Below are 15275 nucleotides of genomic sequence, written 5' to 3'. Positions count from 1 at the left end.
GGGAGCTGGGAGTGGATGGAGGACTCTGGGAGGCACATGGGATTCCCCTCATGCCCTCCTTGCAGCTCTCCTCTCCCCGCAGGTCCATGCCCGGGGCCTAAAGCTGGGCATTTACGGCGACCTGGGCACCCTCACCTGCGGGGGCTACCCAGGCACCACTCTGGACCGCGTGGAGCAGGACGCCCAGACCTTTGCAGAGTGGGGTGTGGACATGCTGAAGCTGGATGGGTGCTACTCATCAGGAGAGGAGCAGGCGGAGGGTAAAAGATCCCGGCCAGCTGGCACTTCTCCCCTCGCTGCTCTGGTCGGGGCAGCTGGCTGTCCGCAGCAACGCTTGAACAGCCGGTTCTTTCCTCACATCTCCTGTTGCAGCTCTTGGGCAAAGAGGAGGGAGCTGTGGTGCCCTGGAGCTGGTGTGAGGCAGGAGGCCAGGCGGGCTGGGACACAAGCTGCTGCCAGCTCTCCCCTTCACCGGTTGTCATTTTCTCTCCCTAAGGCTACCCAGAAATGGCGAGGGCCTTGAACGCCACAGGCCACCCCATCGTCTACTCCTGCAGCTGGCCAGCGTATCAGGGGGGGCTCCCCCCCCAAGGTGAGGGTTGTCCCGTCCAGTGGCTCCTTCTCATGTCCCCTGTCCTCTTGGGAAGCTCTTGTTGGAGCTGCAGGAGCCAGATGCAGGTGCCCGCTTATCACTGTCACTGATAGGATCCCAGCAGGTCCCCAGAGAGGACATGGCCTCCCTGCCAGGCATCTGGGACACTTGGGATTCCCTGCATGCTGGGTGATGGGAGTTTGGGGAAAGAAGGCCCTGGGGCATGCCCTCTCCTCCCCACTCGGCAGGTTGATCCTGACAGTCGTCTTCTGAGATGGGTCCTGTCTGGTTTAAATGCTTGGAAGAGGATGTTTCTCCTAGTGATGTTTCTTGAGAATTGACTGTGTTTGCTTATTTCCTTTTACACCTTCTGAGTGAATCCTGAGCTGCCCTCATTCTTGCAGCTGGTCATATTTCCCCATGGCCTTTGTGGTTGTTTTGCCAGACATCTTATTACAGTGGGATGTTCCCAGTCATATTGGGATATGACTCTGACCTCCTTCACTACATGATGTTGCCCTTCTCCAGATCCCTCTGCCTTTCACACCCTTTGTGGATGCTGCAGCTCTCAACAAGTGTGGCTGCCCCTTGTCTCCCACCTTGTAGACGGGGTCCTTTCTCCCTCCTGCCTGACCCTGTGCTCCTCTCCAGGTGAACTACACCGTCCTGGCAGAGGTCTGCAACCTGTGGCGTAACTACGATGACATCCAGGACTCCTGGGACAGTGTACTTTCCATCCTGGACTGGTTCTTCACGAACCAGGATGTGCTGCAGCCAGCAGCTGGCCCTGGCCACTGGAATGACCCGGACATGGTGCGGCTCAGTGATGGGTGCTGGGGATGGGGGACGTCCAGGGATCCCCTTCTAGGGGCAGGGCAAAAGAGGAGTGCCAGGGGCAGGAGCCCTGTTGCTGCAAAGAGGGAAAGCTCATGTTGTCCTTGGGGCTAGTGGTAAAACGAAGAGTGTTAGTGAGTGCATTTGAATGTGTGCTGAAGGCTCAGCACCTAACGGGGATGAGCTCTCCTGGCAGTGGTAGGCTTCTGGAGGGGAAACAAGAGCATGTGTGAAGTTTCTGGTGCATGCTTGCTCCCAGCAGGCTGCAGCATCACTGAGGGTGATGAGCAGACAAGTTTCTAACGCTCTTCTTTTGCCTTTCCCACCTTTTCTGCCTCTCCTCTCCAGCTCGTCATTGGAAACTTTGGCCTCAGCTACGAGCAGTCACGCTCCCAAATGGCCTTGTGGACAGTGATGGCAGCTCCGCTCCTCATGTCCACGGATCTCCGCACCATCTCCCCGAGTGCCAAGGAGATCCTGCAGAACCAGCTGATGATCCAGATCAACCAGGACCCGCTGGGAATCCAAGGGCGCAGGATTGTCAAGGTTAGGAGGAAGGTGGATGCATTTGGGAGAGCGGGCAGGAGCAGCACAGGGGGTCACAATAAGGAGGGAGAGGGAAGTGATGCAGAGGAACACAAGCAGGAGAGCTGTGGGAGCTGGGGATCTGCTGGCATAGCAGCCCCGCAGGGCAAGGTCTGTGGCCAGGGCTGATCCCAGCAGCTCTGCCTCATGCGCTCATCCCCACCCTCAGGAGAAGTCCCTCATCGAGGTGTTCCTGCGCCCACTGTCCCAGGGTGCCAGTGCCCTTGTCTTCTTCAGCCGGAGGGCAGATATACCCTACGTCTACACCACCAGCCTGGCCAAGCTCCACTTCCCTGAGGATGCCGTGTACGAGGTGAGCCCCACTGGCACGCCCCATAGCATCTGGATCCCCCTCATGCCAGCTCCCTCCTTTGCCACCCTGTGTGTTTTTTGTGAAGGGAGGACTCCCACTCCCTGCCTCCAGCATGAAGGGACACCCACATGCTGGGTTGCCCTCCTGTTGCTCGCTGCTGTGCCCTGTCCTGCTGTGCCATGTCAGCATCCATGGCTGGACCTAAAGATAAAAGGTATACAGAAATCCTGATAGCCACCATCTCTGCCTTCCAGGTACAAGATGTGTACAGCGGGGAGATCATCAGAGGCTTGAAGACAGAGGACAACTTCTCGGTCACTGTTAACCCCTCTGGGGTGGTGATGTGGTATCTCTACCCCGTGGCACAGCCCTGGCGCGTTGTCAGACAGCAAGCCCCCCACGAGGGTTTCCGCCCCGTCCTCCTGTGACGGGGCTCAGCGGATGGAGTGCGAGTCCGTGCCGCGGTGAGCTGTGAGACCCTGCCTGGGGCACGTGGCTCTTCCCCGCACAAGTGCCTTTCGGTGGCGTGCCCAGCAGAGCTGGAGGTGACCGTTCCTCTGGAACCAGCTTGATGATGTCTGCTCAGTCTGCCTGAAGCAGGAATTCTTGTTACCCACCTCCTAAGGGTGTGCAGAGCGTAATTCCTCAGTGATGGCAAAGCCCTCTGAGGTCCTGTTGGGGAAGATTCCAAACAAGCAGAGTCCAGCCACTGTTGGAGTTCATCAGCTCTGACACCTGAGCACTCCTCTTCTTCAAGCTGGCTACCACTGACCGTTGGGGGGCTGTTTGAACTAAACCTGTAGAAAGGCTTTGGATGCTTTAGTGTCTTCTAGGGTAGTGACTCCCCTCCCTCCATGTGTGATGGATGGCATTAGCTTCAAGGATCAGACCTGGTCACCTTCTTTGCTATAATCAGCTCGGCTTAGAATAAGGGGCTGTCAATAGGGCTGCACCCTTCCTGCGTACCCACCCCAGGACCAAGAGCTTCTGGAGACATGATGGTCCTGTGCAGAGTTTGTTTGCAGGCCTGATCCTGCTGCCAGCAGCCTGGAGGCCAGCACTACTACAGCCTAGCATGCATGCTAGCATTGTATTAAAGCTCCTCTGGTATCACTGTACAGCAGAATGAAAATCTCTACTGCCCATGCACAACCCCAGCAGCCTTGCTGTGGTACAGCCCAGAAACTGCAGAGCTGCAGGGTGTTGTGCACAAGTGGCGTGGGGAAGATGCTGATGCTCAGCTGAGTTGGGAGATGGCCACAGGTGCCTCTGAGCTGAAGTTGCATCTTGGTCTAGCAGGAAATTCCTGCTAAAAGGCGGCTCAGGGCCTTCTGCAGCAGGCTGAACACTTAGGGTTTCTCAGGGAACAGCTCCTCCCAAGGGCAGCTAACATCCACAGCTCCATTCTGAGAAGAAGCCTACACTAATAAACTGCAAGTGAGCAGTGGGACAGACTCTAAAGCCCTCAACTGCTTCACCTTTGTACAGCTTACATCCTGTGGAGGAGTTTGAGCTGAGGCATGGCCTACTCCGACTGCCCCAGACTTCATGACTGCAGCATTCGTGAAGACTGCTGCTTAAGATTGCAGCCTAGGGAGGCTGACACAAGATCAAGCCTCAGACTGGTTAAATGCCACATTTTAGATCAGCAAAACCAAGTTTTCCCCTCTCTGTTCAGATGCTGGAGGGCTTCTGGTTATCCTCCCACTCTGGTTCCTGTAGGACCAAATGGCTGATTCTGGCCACTTCCAGAAATGTTCTCCAAGTGCAGTGGCAAGATACTGAATGTGATGCTTGCAATGCTGATGAAAAAAGATGAGCACACTTCATGTCTGTGTACAGGAGCTGGCTTGGTTCTTGGGGAGTGATTGAGACAAATTAATTGAAATAAAGGGGAAACAGGTCCCAGGCTCTCTTGTTTCATGTTTATTTATGTTGCTAGCTATAGCTGTTTGGTTAATGTAGGGTCATTACCTCAAAAGAGGAACACCTGTGGTATGAAACAACTGGTTTCCTGTCAGACTGGACAGATGCAGAGTAGGAAATAGTGTTCCAAACAGCTTTCCTTGGCACAAGGGGAAACAAGATTTTACAGTCCACAGTTATGTGCCTTTGTCCTTTACCATGTACTTATTTTTGCCTCACTGGAAAAAAAGGGCTAGCAAGGAGTTCTTAAAAGAGAGGCCTTCCATCTGGCACTGAATGCACACAGGAGAGGTGCTACGAATACAGCTGTAAGGAGTGTCAGGGCGTTGTCCCTGCCCCCAGGGCATGAACACACACCAGTTCTGGCTATCTGGGCAACAGCAAAGGCATTAACCAGCCTTCCACCCTCCCCACGCAGCAAGAGGATGAGCCCCACCTCTTTCTCCCCCAGTTAATTGGTTCCAGATCCAGCTTAGCCATGTGTCAGGGAGAGAGAAGGCAAGAATGAAGGTCAACACAATGCACGGAACAGTGACCAGGCAGCCAAAGGTATCAACACTCCTGTATTAAAGTGCAGTTCAGAAAGTTACAAACATTCATGGTTGATTTTTTTCTTTTTTTTAAATACAGAGTTATTAGAGTATCTCTAACTCAGACCTAAAAGGTGTTTATAGATAAGGAAATTTACTTCCCCCCATGCAGGGCTGCTTTAGGAATTTCCACTTGCAAGTCATGCAAGCCTGACTTACAGGAGAGCCCTGGCACACAGGGAACTAAGGAGGAAAACACTCCTTCCCCTTCACTGTGAAGGTAGGAAAGCTGTAGAAAGAAGCATGATCACCTCATATGTAAAGGATCACAAGTGTCTCCATCAGACTAGGGGGACTCTCTTCAGAGCAGGTTTAATGGCACTATGTCCTAAGGAGGAAGGAAAGGTGGTGGCTGAGCAGCCAGTCCCTGCATGAGAGCTGAGCATCAGTAACACCGCCACCAGGCAGCAGCTCCCACTCGAGGGAGGGCACTGCACCCCCAAGCATCCCAGCTCCGGTACTGCAGCGCTCGGGTGCGGGCACACACCTCCTGGCTGTGGTGGCTGAAGGATAAGACAAGGCCCATTTCCCCCTGTGGAGCCAGCAGACAGCGCAAGCTTGCTCAGCACAGGGAGCTGCGGGACCCATCTGACAAGGCTAGTGCCAGGTCATCTTCCTAATGTAACAGACTTTGCTCCAAGGCAAGAAGCCTCCTGTGCAGCACTTGCCTCCATTACATGGCACAGGATCACTGCACAGACACAGGACCTGCTTCTAGGAGAGGGGAATTCCGGAAGACTGATCCATACCTCCGGCCTGTCAGCTCACTGCCCTGTAGCACACCTTTGTTTGCTTTTCTGTTCAGTGTCCACAAGGACAGGCTGTGGGTCCCACCCCCTTCCCTCTTGCATAGCCAAATGCTTCGGTGTCTCTCTGGATCCACTTCCCAAGTTTGCCACCCCATGACTGTTAGTCTAGGACATGAAACACGCTTCCAGCACAAAAGTGTCCAGAGTCCCATCTCGCGGTGAACTGTGCCAGAATTTCAGGAAACCTATCACCCTTCTGGGGCACCCAAGGGTCTATGCAAGGAACCTCATGGCTCTCTATACCTTTCCTTTTGGATGGTGCTTCAGAAGAAGTCAAAAGTTTGGCATTCCAAGTAGTTTTACTCCAAGATCCCAGAGCCTTCATATTTTAGTCCTAGATTAGTTGTGTGGTATACTGGTGGTTTAAGATGAAGTCCATCTCTCTCCTCAAGCCAATGGCAGAGCAAAAGGTTAGTGCTTCGACCCCATGAGATAAAGCAAGTAAGAAGGAAAGTGCTGTTGTTCCACCTTGTATTGCCACTGACTGTTTAAGGAGGGCAGGTGCTCAGCTGCCCATCACTACATATATTGTATATACACAAAGAGACCTAGAGATACGCTAACCCAGGGGGTAGGGACAGCCAAGTTGTCTTCAGGGACAGAGAGTGTGGAATTTCCTTCTGCTAGTTGTTCTTCTTATCCTCAGGAGGTGCATAAGGAGGTGGCTGATCCTGGAAGGAGATACAGCGGAGTCAACAACCCTGCTTGTTTCATGATGAGCTCTTCCCAGGCGTTCTCAGGCTTGGCTTACAAGAAATGATTGCTCTTCAGTGAGTTACAGAGCGAGCCAGGAGCTGTGTTTTAAGCTGTCATTTCATCACACCATTCCTCTCTAGTATCAGTACACTCCAGGATATATGCTCCCTCCCACATTTCTAGTGAAGGTCCCCTCAAACCCAGACAACAAACGGTCTATTGCAAACAGACCATGTTTAACACTGCATTTAATCTTTTTTTATCATAGAATCATAAATGGTTTGGGTTGGAAAGGACCTTAATATCATCTAGTTCCAACTCCCCTGCCATGGGCTGGGACACCTCGCACTAAACCATGTTGCCCAAGGCTTTGTCCAACGTGGCCTTGAACACCACCAGGGTTGGAGCATTCACAACTTCCTTGGGCAACCCATTCCAGTGCCTGGCCACCCTCACTGTGAAAAACTTCTTCCTTATATCTAGTCTTATCTTCCTTATATCTAATTCCCCTGTTAATCGCCATCCTCCCTTCACTTCCAGGGCTTTGTTGATGTTCATAGCTCTGACCCAGCAGAGAGCAAATCCCTGGGCCGAGGGCCAGCTCTGCTGCTCCGCCGGTCTCCAGCCCACCACAGAGCCACGCGAGGCAGTGAAGGGCACAGGCAGCTCAGCTGTCACGTACCACTGTGTAGGTGGGTACACTGCATAGGTAACTACAGCCTACCTCCCACCTGCCACTGACTGAACAGTGAGAGACATCCCTGTCTCCATACAGCCCAGAAGAAAAGGAGAGAAACCCACATGCTCTCCTCCTTAAGTGACCTGCTGCTCTTTAACTCCTCCGACTTTCAAGCCCATCAGAAGCAGAGCACTCTGTGTGTTCTCTGTGCCCATGCAAATTTGTTATGCTTTTAAGAGCAACACAAATACCGAATGGCTATTTCTGCACAAATCTTAAGGCACTCCTCCTTTCTTGAATGAGGATTTAACATGGGACCAACAGCCACACCTTCCGCACAGGAAAATGCATACTTTTTTTGTGCATGTTCAGTATGAAGGCACACTGGACTTTGCTAGGAAAGCAAACCGCTGCCTCTGCTAGCAAAGAAGAGGAAGGAGGCCCTGGCAGACCAGAGGCACGGTACTCACCACAGGCATGTATACATTGTGTGGGTTGGCAGAGTTGTAATATGCACTGGAAGTGGCTTCCATGGCCCTACTGTTCCCTAGAAAGGAAAAAGCCATCTTACATACCTTAGGCAGTGGCCCAAGCCCCAGAGCCTTCTCCCCCAGCCACAGCTCTTTCGAGGAGGCAACAAAGGTCCAAAGAGGCAACAGCAACTGCAGCAAGCTGCATTAGAATTTGGAGCTTTGGGAAAGCTGCAAGCTGGCAAGAGCTGACCACAAGCTGTGCAGTGCAGAGCTGAACAGCTCCCCCCTCTCCCCGTTACCTCAAATAATTGACCAAGACAACTCTGAGCTCCTGAAACAACAGCTGCTGCACCCCGTGCTGTGCCCACAATGCCACTCACAGCTTGAGCCCCAAGTACCCTTCTGCACCCGGACCCTGGCAGCTCCCCAACTCCCACTTACCTGGCATCCCTGGCCCCACCGAGGCTGCAGGAGCTGAGGGTCCTGCGGGAGACGGCCCAGGGTAGGGGGGGAGAGGAGGTGGCACAAACACAGGGCTCATGTTGGGAAGTGGTGGGTAAATACCTGAAAAAGACGAAACTGGATTGATGCTTTGGACCACAGCAATGGGACAGGGTGGAAGAGAGCTCACAGGCTCAGCAGCATACTGGCTCTGGACAAGAGCAGTGGTGAGGGAAGCTCTGGAGGTTTGGTAGGGGTGCAGACAGCAGGGATTTGACATGCCAGCAGGCAACAATTCTCTGCCAAGCAGCAGCACCATTTACAAACAACATTTTCACCTCCCATCCAGCTGCAAATACAGAGACACACAGGTGTGATCAACAGTACATGACAGGCTTTTGCAAGGATGAGGATCCTTGATGGAGACAAAACTACAGTAACCCCCACCATACCACTGTGATTTCTTTACAGCTAACACCAAACACACCCTGCCAGTCATCATCACACAACTTCCAAACCTGGAGTCTGGGCATATGGATATCCCATGGGCTGTGGAGCAGGTCCATAGGCATTCATAGGAGGTGGTGCATAAGGATATGGTCCATTTGGTGGTGGAGGAGCTGCATAGCCCCCAGGAGCCGGTGGAGTGGGTGCATATCCTCCAGGGAAAGGTGCATAGCCATAGCCAGGGTTCTGGAGAGGAACACCACTGGAAGCTAAGGAGCACATGTTTAGTAAGCCAAACATCCTTTTGTTACAACAAAGTGCATAGAATAAAAGGAAAACAGTTCTCTTCATGCAGCATTGCTTCCCTTCATCTAAATTCACTACACAGTCCTGGCATGGTGCTGTGCTTGAGAAGCATCAGTCTCCTCGCTGCAAGTTCACAGGGTACTAAAGGAAGCCCACTGCAAAAATACTAGCTATCAGGTACTAGTCCCATCACAGAGCTCCCAGTGCTGGAGGAAAGACCACTCTAAAGCAAGAAGGATGCTTTTGCTTCTTTTTCAAACTTTTTTACCAGGGGTAAAAAACCCCTACATTTTAAAATGTACATTTCCTTAAAAACAAAACTTTCTTATCAGAAATTCTTCCCCCATTTGAAAGTTTTAAGCAGAAGTTATTTTTTAAGATGTATTCTTCCCCTCTCCCCCATCTTACTCCAGTATTATAGACCTGAGCTGAGGGTAAGTGAATCAATTTTTCACCATCACATATTTCAATTTTATTGCAAGAGGAATAAGGTTCTGTAGAAAAAGGTGGTCCACCTCAGGAGCACAAACCCAAGAATATTCTGACTGCAAAAGGCACTAAGATGAAATAAAGAAAAAGGACTGCAAGTTGTGGCTGCCCCATCCCTGGAAGTAGGGGGCTGGATGGGGCTTTGAGAAACCTTGTCTTGTGGAAAGCATCCCTGCCCATGGCAGGGGGTTGGAACTAGATGATCTTTAAGGTCCCTCCCAACCCAAACCACTCTATGATATGATTCTATGAAGGGAAAACAAAAATTCCCTTGGAAAGATTAAAAAAAATCATTAAAAAAAATGTGGAAGTGTGCACAGGGTACCTTTATTCCCATGAAGTTCAAGAAAAAAAAAAAAAAAGCACTATTCTCTAATTAGCTCAGCCAACCATGGGGGAACTGCAGCTCTGAAGATCCCTTACCATTAGAGGCAGCTTTGAACATCAGCTGTCCAAACTCAATAGCTCCTCCACTGTTGAAAGTCAGTTTAAATGTTCCCTGCCCTTCCCAGCCACCTAGGGGAGAGAGAATTAGAAAATCAGAATTGAAGCAACTGATCTCCTCAGTAGCAGTCAAAGACAGCAAACCAGCTAAAACTCCAATTATTTTGGAAAGAGAGATGGCATTGCTAGATGGCCCCAAAATAGGATCTCAAGAAGATCATGAATTTATTTCTTTACTCTTTAGAAGACAATCCCCACTATAGTTATGTAGAAGCAGCCTACCCTAGATACTGGGCTGTCTTGTTCTTTCCTGAAAGGTTTAATAGAACCTCATAATGAACACAGTGTAAAGAAAAAACATTTAATTCACTGAGGATTTTAATCAAAAGCCCTCAGATGAAGGTGTAGTCCACTGACCTCAGTGGACTACAGATCAGGATCTGCAACTCAAGCTAAGATTTAAATCAAATGCAACACTTGAAATCTATTTGACACATGGAAGCTCAGACAGATTATAAACACTTTGGTAAAATATCAATTTTTTTGAAAAAAAAAAATCAAGTAGGAGATAATACTGCAAGATAATTAGGAGCGCTTTGTTTTGCAGGGGCTTTTTTGGTCTTTCTTCTCGGGAGTGCTTTGAGTTTTTGGTGTTTTTAAGAAAAAAGATTTCATTTAAATAAAAGATTTCATAGAATAAGATTTATCTTCTTTGCCTAACAATGAAGGCAGAAATAAAGTATAGAAATGAAATAAAACAAAGTCAGCCCCTTTATAGTCACCTCTTTAAAACCACTGTCTTAGTACGACTTCAGCCCAAGAAAGCGGACTGACCCACACTCCACAGAGGATCAAGTCACTTTAAAACACTGTTAAAGACAGAAAGCAAAAGTATAAGCTCTCCAGATGCCATCAGAATGCACATAAACTGATTCCAGGACTGAAGAGCAAAGAAATTTGTTTCAGTCCCTGGTTATCTTCTGCAGTTCCCCATGTTTGGTCATGACCAAACCACAGTTTTATCAAATTGAGAACAAAGCTTAATCACTGATATACAGCAGCATCCTAGCTGCAGCAAACATCCCCAAGTTGGTAAATGACTACTTATCTCCAGAAAACAAAAGTGTTGTTAATCCTGTCTATCAACACCAATGATTGCTGGCTCGGTCACTTACCCACCCTTCTAGGTCAAAGACAGGGGAAAACAAGCACATGTGGAAACCGAGTAAACACAACATACACAGCAAGACAAAAGTTACAGGATTAAACAAAAGTCATCCCATGAAAGTCAGTTACCAGCTTTGGGGGCAGGAAGCAGTGCCTTAAAGGTCAGAAGACGCAAGTTACCTCAGCAAGGACATCTCAGCTGTACTGCCATACCTACTCTGTCTATCTTTCCTGTGCACATTAAGCCAGGTATGTGATGCTCAACAGAAAAGTACTTGCAATACTTGGGAAGAATTCAGTTTACAAAGCACAGGCACATACCTCCTGCCTCAGCCTGGATCTGTCCTTTGATGTAATTGGCAGAGAAAACAGGCTGCTCAACTGAGCATCCTTTCATCAAATAAAATGGCATCATGAAAGACAGCATAGGATCCTTCCCCTTCGAAACAAAGATCATCTGCAAGACAGGAGGGAATGCCTCTGAATTATATGAATTAGACATAAAGGGTGGTCATAGAGTTCTAGTTGTAGTGGCATCCGAAAAGAGAATAATCAAACTCCTGCTATCAGTATGCATTGCATTATTTCACAGCTTTAATACTGCAGGAACCCAAACAGATCTGATGGCACACAGCTCACTCGCCTGAAGCCTGTATGCTGCAAAATCATAAACCACTTAAAACACATGTGCACACTTAGAGATTTTTATTGTGCTTGTGTCCTGGTTCCAGCTCTAACAGTTAATTTTCTTCCTAGTAGCTGGTGCAGTGCTGTGCTTTGGCTTCAGTCTGAGAACAATGCTGGTAACACAATGACATTTTAGTTGTTGCTCAGTAGTGCTTCCCCTGATCAAGGACTTTACAGTCTCTCATGCTATGCCAGTGAGGAGGGGCACGGGAAGCCAGGAGGGAGCAGAGACAGGACACCTGACTCAAATTAGCCAAAGGGGTATTCCATACCACAGCACATCATGCCCAGTACATAAACTGAAGGGAGTCACCCAGAAAGGTGGATTGCTGCTTGCATCATGCTGGATATTAGTCGATAAGTGGTGAGCAATTGTACTGTGCAGCACTTGTGTTTTCTGAGCTTGCATTTCTTCTGTTGTTGTTTCCTATTATTATTGTTATTGTTGGTATTCTTTCTACTATCACTATATTTTATTTTAGTTATTGGACTGTTCTTATCTCAGCCCATGGGGTTTACATTCTTTTGATTCTCCTCCCCATCCTGCCCTAGCGAGGAGGGGAAAGAAGGGCGTGAGCAAACACCTGCGTGGTGCTGGGTTGCTGCCGGAGTCTAAACCACAACAGCTGCTTTTTAAGGACAAGCTATGACAGTTTTCTAATAAGGTAATATTGATTGACACATTATATGAAATACATTCTCTAGACAATGATATCCAGGACTGCATGTGCCTTTGTAGGGAACTGGGACTGTGACACAACCACAAACTTTCCCATTTCCACCTTCACTTCTCCTACCTACTACTCTCAGTGGTTCCTCCTATATAAAAGTCACTTCTTCTATGACCAGTTAGGTTTCTGATCTAAATTCTACAAGATCCTTTGAGAAAGAAGCAGCCCTGCTAGCACCAGACTTACCCTGTAAGGGGTGAGATAAAGCATCCCTTTCTTGGTGCCTCTGAAGGCTTCAGGCTTGCCCGTCACGTCACTGAAGGAGAGCTCCACATCTTTGCACTGTTTGAGAACACTAGAAGAAGAAATCAAACAAATCGGAGAGACAAACTCAGCAACAGTTCTGACCCACATACCTACCACTCAGCGAGGAGGACAGCACACCAGAAACAATGAATATTATCCCAAAAGAGTCAGTTCTAATGTGGGCCCTGCCGTTTTCCCTTTGAACAGAGATGGGTGATTTATGCAGAAGGGAAGAATTCATCCTCTCACCTCCTCCACAAAAGGAAGATTTAAATGAGTTTCTCTTTCTGTCTCACAAACCATCAGGCCATTCCTCCTCATGCAAAGGAATTCCTCTCTCTGCATGAGAAGACCCTTAACCCAAAGATCAGGGCACAGAAAGGGTGGAGGTGTCTGAAACCACCCCCTTGATGCCCAGATATCATCTGAGAGCAAGCCTCTCTCCCCAGATCTATGCTCGAATCCAAGACTGGCCACCACACAGGAAAACAGCACTGCTGTAACATGGCACCCACTGTGCAAACTGAGGAAGTTGCTTCACTAATACCCTCACTGCTGACCCTGCTTCACATGATTTAAGTAAGTATTTGCAATAAACAGCACCATGCTAAGGAACAAAATGAGGAGCCAGTAATGTCAGCTACAAGGTTGTTATTGTTGGATATCTACGGGAACATGAGAGAAGTTTGCTTATGACACAAAGCCAAATGAGAACTGTGATCACCGCAGGGTCAAGGGTATGGAGATGCCTGAAAAATTAAATATATTTTCAGGAAAAATGAGTTAATTTGGGAAAGCGTGTCCCTGAATCTGCAGGGCAGATCCTAAACTTACCAGCTAGTAAGAAAATCTGTAGAATAAACAAAAGGGCCCTGGGGGTGACAAACTTGCAGCATGTTACAGTGGCAGAAGGATCTGAGGCGTTTGATGGTTCAAGAGCTGGAAAAAGAAAACACAAGCCCCTAACCCACCACAAGCCTGAAGAGGCTGGGCCTAAAGTAATCCTGATGTATTCTGATCAGCATGCTGCCGAAGTCAGATTGAGTCAGGGAACTGCAAAATTTCTGGGGGAAGGGAGGAATCAGCAGGGCTACCACAAGGGAAAGCAACCCGAAGGCCAGCAGTTCAGGGTTCTGTGCTCTTTATGGAAAAGCGTAACAATATAGATCATTCTGTAAAATGCAGCCAGTCAAGGAGGAAGACATTAAAAAGCCTAGCTTTAATGAGAAAAAAAGCCCGAGCCTGACCAAAAAGTTCTACTGGGAAATTACTTCATAGTTGAGTAAGATGCAGCTTCACAAACTGGCTGGGAGGGACAGACTGATGAGACTGCAGAGCACTTTCCATTTCCAAGATGCAAAGGGGAAACATTTCTTCCAAGCTAAATAGTCAGCTCCTCAACAGCCTGGATCTTACCAGAACACTTCCACAACCATGTCTTGTAGCAGCGTTTTACGTCAGTTTGCCTCATTGGGAAGAATTTCTGCATAGTCACCGTAATGTCTACTCCTTCCCAGCTACTCACACACACAAATTACACACAGCAGCCAGCACCACTGGGCGTAATGAGGCTGCTGAACTGGTTTGCCCCTGCATGCCCATCCAGGCTGTCACAGGAGGGCTGTACATCCCACAGAGCCACACTGCACCACCTGTGACTAAGCAGCACCTTGAAGAATGGCTTGAGGTCAAGGATAAAGAGACCTCCTTTAAGCCAGCAAGAGCTCTACATGCCAGAGGACTTCCCTGACGGAAGTAATAGCAGTCAGTTGTGAAGTCAACATTATTTGAAGCATATTTTTGGAGCCTATTTTTCCCTATTGTTTACCGTCCTTTACTGGGCCTCTGGTTCCTCAGGTTTCTCTAGCCGAAGCCAGGAGCACCCAAACACAACCAAACCAAAGCCCAAGCCTGCCAAGCTGGTCTGTCAAACCCCACGGTGGGGGAGGGCAGGCATCGAGCAGCTGCCTGTGCTTTCACAAGGCCTGCTCTGCTTAGGTATCACTTTGGATGACAAGTTTTCCTTACTTTTGAGTTCATGTGATTCAGATTCCTATCTTCAGCAGCCTCTGCCTCTCTGACATCAGCAGCTAGTTGTATGATATAAAAAAAGCCAAACAAGTCTTTGTGTTTTGCAGGTGATGGCAGTTCACTCTTCACCCAGGGTGCCTTCTGGAGTGGCACAACAGTGAAGATAGAGCTGCTCCTCACCCCAGCACATTCCCACTTTAATAAGCTCAAAATGACACAGCTGTGGGCATTTGCAGCTCAGAAAGACAACCACGTCCTGGGCTGCGTCAAAAGGAGCGTGGCCAGCAGGTCGAGGGAGTTGATTCTCCCCCTCTACTCCACTCTAGTGAGACCCTACCTGGAGTTCTCCATCCAGCCCTGGGGCCCCAAATACAAGAGGGACATGGAGCTGTTGGATTGAGTCCAGAGAAGGGTAATGAAGATGCTCAGAGGGTTGGAATAGCTCTGCTGTGAAGACAGGCTGAGAGAGCTGGGCTTGTTCAGCCTGGAGAACAGAAGACTCCAGGGAGACCTTAAAGCAACTTTCAGTACCTAAAGGGGCTACAAGAAACCTGGAGAGGGACTTTTGACAAGGGCGTGTAGTGACAGGACAAGGGGGAATGGTTTTAACCTCTCAGAGAGGAAATTGAGATATTAGACAGAAATTCTTCCCTGTGAGGGTTCTGAGGCGCTGGCACAGGGTGCCCAGAGAAGCTGTGGCTGCCCCATCCCTGGCAGTGTTCAAGGCCAGGTTGAACACAGGGGCTTAGAGCAACCTGGTCCAGTGGAAGGTGTCCCTGCCCGTGGCAG

At 49.2% G+C, this 15275-nt stretch overlaps 2 protein-coding genes across 2 annotated transcripts; one reads left to right on the top strand and one right to left on the bottom strand.

Moving 5' to 3' along the window:
- Positions 1-82: 82 nt before the first annotated feature.
- Positions 83-2752, top strand: NAGA (N-acetylgalactosaminidase, alpha-; the record flags this gene model as incomplete). Its single annotated transcript, XM_010017267.1, has 6 exons — positions 83-260; positions 497-606; positions 1244-1405; positions 1775-1972; positions 2181-2324; positions 2579-2752. Coding segments are annotated over 6 exons (966 nt in total), but the record flags the coding sequence as incomplete, so codon positions are not given.
- A 3520-nt stretch (positions 2753-6272) lies between these two features.
- Positions 6273-12563, bottom strand: LOC104400055 (WW domain-binding protein 2-like). The gene is made up of 7 exons (XM_010017266.1): positions 12396-12563; positions 11113-11248; positions 9604-9696; positions 8457-8654; positions 7939-8061; positions 7495-7571; positions 6273-6320 (listed from the first exon to the last, which is right to left on the bottom strand). The coding sequence occupies exons 1-7, from the start codon at positions 12561-12563 to the stop codon at positions 6273-6275; spliced, it is 843 nt and encodes a 280-aa protein (XP_010015568.1).
- Positions 12564-15275: the final 2712 nt, after the last annotated feature.

The sequence above is a fragment of the Nestor notabilis genome, unplaced genomic scaffold (assembly GCF_000696875.1).
Source record: "Nestor notabilis isolate BGI_N333 unplaced genomic scaffold, ASM69687v1 scaffold12756, whole genome shotgun sequence".
Taxonomy (NCBI): Eukaryota; Metazoa; Chordata; class Aves; order Psittaciformes; family Psittacidae; genus Nestor; species Nestor notabilis.
Note: the sequence above shows the minus strand (reverse complement) of the source record. Positions and strands in the feature narration are given on the sequence as shown.